Source organism: Acyrthosiphon pisum, unplaced genomic scaffold (genome assembly GCF_005508785.2).
Source record: "Acyrthosiphon pisum isolate AL4f unplaced genomic scaffold, pea_aphid_22Mar2018_4r6ur Scaffold_20837;HRSCAF=22278, whole genome shotgun sequence".
Taxonomy (NCBI): domain Eukaryota; kingdom Metazoa; phylum Arthropoda; class Insecta; order Hemiptera; family Aphididae; genus Acyrthosiphon; species Acyrthosiphon pisum.
This window is the reverse complement of record NW_021770238.1, coordinates 103902-108181: the sequence shown is the minus strand read 5'-3', so window position 1 is coordinate 108181 and position 4280 is coordinate 103902. Positions and strand designations below refer to the sequence as shown.

Sequence of the window (4280 nt, the reverse complement as noted above, 5' to 3'; positions counted from 1 at the left end):
CAATACTCCCCATCATAGAATTATGAAAACTATAAATAAATTCAATATCGATCTGTTCATATCAGCAAACTTCAACTCATTCAGAAATTATTGTAATTGCTTACGTGTTAATTCATAGCTATAAGTATGTTAAATAATATGTATGTATAATAATTAATATTGTACCTTTTTTGTTATTCTCTATAATTATTCTTTTTATGTATATTACTTTAACGAACGATTGTTGTTATTATTTATTATGTATGTAATTGGGCCTGGCCCGTTTAAAACTTAAATAAATAAATAAATAAGTATCATATAAAGCGCAAATAAAGGCGTTTCCTTAATTTTACAAAACTATAGTGACCGAGGGCAATTGCCCCCCCCCCTTAACATGGCTCTGATTACCATTTTTCATAAAATATGCTTATGTTGTTCGTAATTTGTTTGTATTGATTGAACATTTTTTTAAAGTTGTTTTCCATATAACCAAAAATTTGAAACGGCTAAACTCCTAAATTAAAAGTTTAATAAATGAGGTAAATGAGTTTTACACCAACATTTTAAATATAAAATACGGTTGTTTCAAAAAAAAAAAAAAAATGAAAATTGTGATGGGTTTGGTTAAGTGCATTTTAGCCCAGAGAAGTAATAAATTTATTAGAGAAAAACTAACTATACATTTTTTGTTTTTCAAAAAAATAAATTTGAATCTTATATCATGATATTTATTTTAAATAGAAAGCAAATACTAATGATCAGGAATCTGGTAAAGACATCTCTGTTGGAAAGTACGGTGTTTTAAAAATGATCCAAAGTTCAAAAAATGTTTTATATAATACAGAATTTGTGCGTGTAAAAAACATTAAGACTAATTTAGCTGATAAAAGTGTTTGGATACGTGGGAGACTTCACACTAGTTATGCCAGAGGCAATTAAACAAAAAAAAGATAACATTCATTTACGCATATTAACATATAGTTCAATTTTAGGAAAACAATGTTTTATGATTGTCAGACAGCAGCAATGGTCTATTCAAGTGTTAGCTGTAGTATCTGATACTATTAGTAAACAATTTGTCAAGTTTTGTTCCAAGTACCTAACAAAGAAAATATATTAACTGTAAAAAGAAAACTAATAAAATAAAATTATTTATTTATTTTTAGTATAACCAAGGAATCTGTAGTAGACATTAAAGGTAAAGTTGCAAGAACACCTTCTAAAATTGGATCGTGCTCACAGAAAGATGTCGAATTATATATTGAAGAATTGTGGGTTGTTAGTCAGTCTGCTGATCAACTTCCTTTACTTCTTGAAGATGCATATAGGCCAGTAAATGGGGATGATAAGGTAAATTATTATAACTACATTGACTTTTCATTAAAAATATAAACAATTTGGACCTCATGATGGTTTTTATAGTACCTATCTAAATAATATGCATCATATCACTGTATTGTATAGATCGTATTCAATTTTTGCCAATTATAGGTATGATCTTATATTCTTATCTATTACAGTTTCTTAAGAAAATATTATATATTTTTTATTATTTACATTAATTTATCTACCATATGTCTATATACCACGGCTTTAGATAGTATATGGTTGCTTTTAACTTTTAACTTTTTATTATTTATGCATATTAACTTGACTTATCTGAGTTAAAAAAATCATTAACTTGCCCAGCCTTGTTATTAAGTATTAAAACTGTAAGGTTTTATAAACAAACTGACAAAATAATTGTATCTGATGCAATCATACTACAAAATCGACAAAATCTATTTTGGTTTTTCGTTTAACCCTAAAACAAATTATTGTAGATACTTGAAATTTTGACTGAATGTTAATATTAGCATTTTCTAACCATAAAATTTTCAAAACATTTTGACTCTTTTTAAGCAATTAACGGACATTTAGGGGTGTCATTTCAACTTTTTTTTTGTTGGTGCCAAAATGATTGAAGGCCATTCAAGTCATTACCAGTCCAAATAGAAAATTTTTTTTGGGGGGGAGGGGGGGTCAAGTTGGGACAAAAACTGTATAATATTTATATAATTTATTTAATATGTCACTTATATAATATATTAGTATGAAAATATCACAATATTGTTACTATTTTTGACGACCTATGTGTAGGTACTTTTAATGTATTTATTTTATATTGTGGATACCGTGTATAGTGGTATTTACACTTGATAAATAAATGCATTGGTTTTTTAAATATTTATTGTTGGCAGGCCAAAGAAGGTGTTTTAAAAAAAAAGTTGGTTTAAATGTACAACCTTTGTTCAATTCGTTTATTTAATATTCGGTGTATGATGTTCAAAACTTAAAAATTTTCATCGATCATCTTGAATATATAATTACACGAGAGACACGCTTGTATGTATTGTATGCGTGAGACACTTAGTACCTATGTTTTCAGGTAATAGGCAATCCATCTGCGGTGGATTGCAGACTCTTCGAAGTGCGTACGTAATTACGAATGTTTTATTAAGACGTTGATATTACGATGAGCATGTGTCGAAAAATTAGTCCTGGAAATACCGTTTTTACTAAACTATCTAGCTACCTGTCTAAAAGTATATTAATTATTCAATCATGACCAATAGAAACCTTACAATCATTGTCGTGCGCAGGAATTTGGTATGGGGGGGATGTCATAAATAAAAATATATTATTTTCAATCTTTATTCTTTATTATTATACAAAAAAAAAAAATTCAATCAAGGTGGAAATTTATCCTTCATGATACAAAAATATTGGTTAATTGATAGCATACCTATTTATTTTGTCACTATAAGTATTAAGCACGGTTATCTACGGTGTAGATAACCCGACCGTGGTGTGGTATTAAGTAAAGAATAATGATAACAACGCGTATAACTAAAAGCGTTATAAATTACTTTTCAATTATTTTATCACAGCAAATATTTTCGATAAGAAATTTTAAAACTTCAAATTAGTTACACATTATTTTGATGAACCAAAATCTAGTTGTTTGGAGATTAAAAAAAAACCCATGGGAGGGGATATATCCCCCATCATCCCCCCCCCTGCGCACGCCACTGCTTACAATAAACAAAAATATATTATTATTTAGTTCCTGTTCTTAATGGACAGATGGCACCTACATCCAAATTTCCTACTTTTTCGGTGGATTTTCTTAAAATGATCTTACATAAGAGTTAAGAACCTTCTCCTGACAATATTACGAACACAATAAAAAAATAATTACCCAAATCAGTGCAGCCGTTCACGTGAGATGGAGCATCCAAGTGAAATTTATATATAAAGATAGATAGATGATAGATTGTTGATAGAATACACACACAAAAAAAGGTAGCTGAAAACTCTCGAGCCGCTATGCCGTACCGTATTTCCCGTTATCGGCCGACTGCTATTGTTATTATTATATAAATATAGGTATACAAATTACACATAATAATTCATTTTTACCGATTTAAAATCAAAGTTTTGAAAATTGGACAACGTGGTGACACTCAGAGAGGTATTTGGAACAACTGTGTAAAAAAAAAATTGCAAAAAAAGTCACAGAATGGGAACATAAAAAAGGCCTGTTATTATATATATATAAGGATTACTGTGTAACAAAAAGACCTGACGGATGAAATAATTTTTGTTCTAATCAATTTTATTGAAATTTTTTTTATACATTATTTAAAAAAAAACTGTTTTAATTTTTAGATTCTGATACCAGGTAGGAGAGAGTGGGTACAATTGTAATGTAGTTTTTTTATTGATATTTATAGAAAAAAAAACTAAAAAAATTGAAAACTGACCATGTCTGTACACAGCTCAAAAAGAATCAAATTATTTTCAAAATTTTATGGTGTATAGGAAATGCTAATATAAACATTCAGTAAAATTTTCATGTATCTGCAGTTATTCGTTTTTGAATTACAACAAAATAAGGAAATCGCTACATGAGAAATCGAGTGAATATCCAATGTTGTAAAAATTTGAATTTCAAACGATCATAAAAATTTAATTTGACTTTCTTATAGATATTTTTTGTTTGATAAAGGTAGATAATCTTATAAGGAATCTTGTATTACATTTTCATATCTTAGATTTAAAAAGAAAAATTTTTATGAATTTATAACTCGAAATAATTTGCAAATTTTCGTGATTTTTCCATATTTTGTCATTTTTTGAACTTTAAATGCTTATAAAAAAAAACTGTGACTAACGATTTTTAATATTTTTCATCTGCCTTTGAAACAATATACTAGGAGCCTTCTATTAAATTTTCAAGCTTTTTTGATCCATCAAAT

At 27.7% G+C, this 4280-nt stretch overlaps 1 protein-coding gene across 4 annotated transcripts in view; it reads left to right on the top strand.

The window, feature by feature from the left end:
* Positions 1–4280, top strand: part of LOC100166571 (aspartate--tRNA ligase, cytoplasmic) — an 18483-nt gene that overhangs the window by 5349 nt on the left and 8854 nt on the right. For 3 of the 4 annotated variants that reach the window (XM_029492097.1, XM_029492098.1, XM_003245909.4), the window contains 3 exons: positions 721–910; positions 972–1074; positions 1146–1329. In XM_029492097.1, coding sequence (XP_029347957.1) covers positions 721–910; positions 972–1074; positions 1146–1329 — 477 coding nt within the window. The remainder of the gene's footprint in view (positions 1–720; positions 911–971; positions 1075–1145; positions 1330–4280) is intronic. The other variant, XM_029492099.1, reaches the window with a different exon arrangement.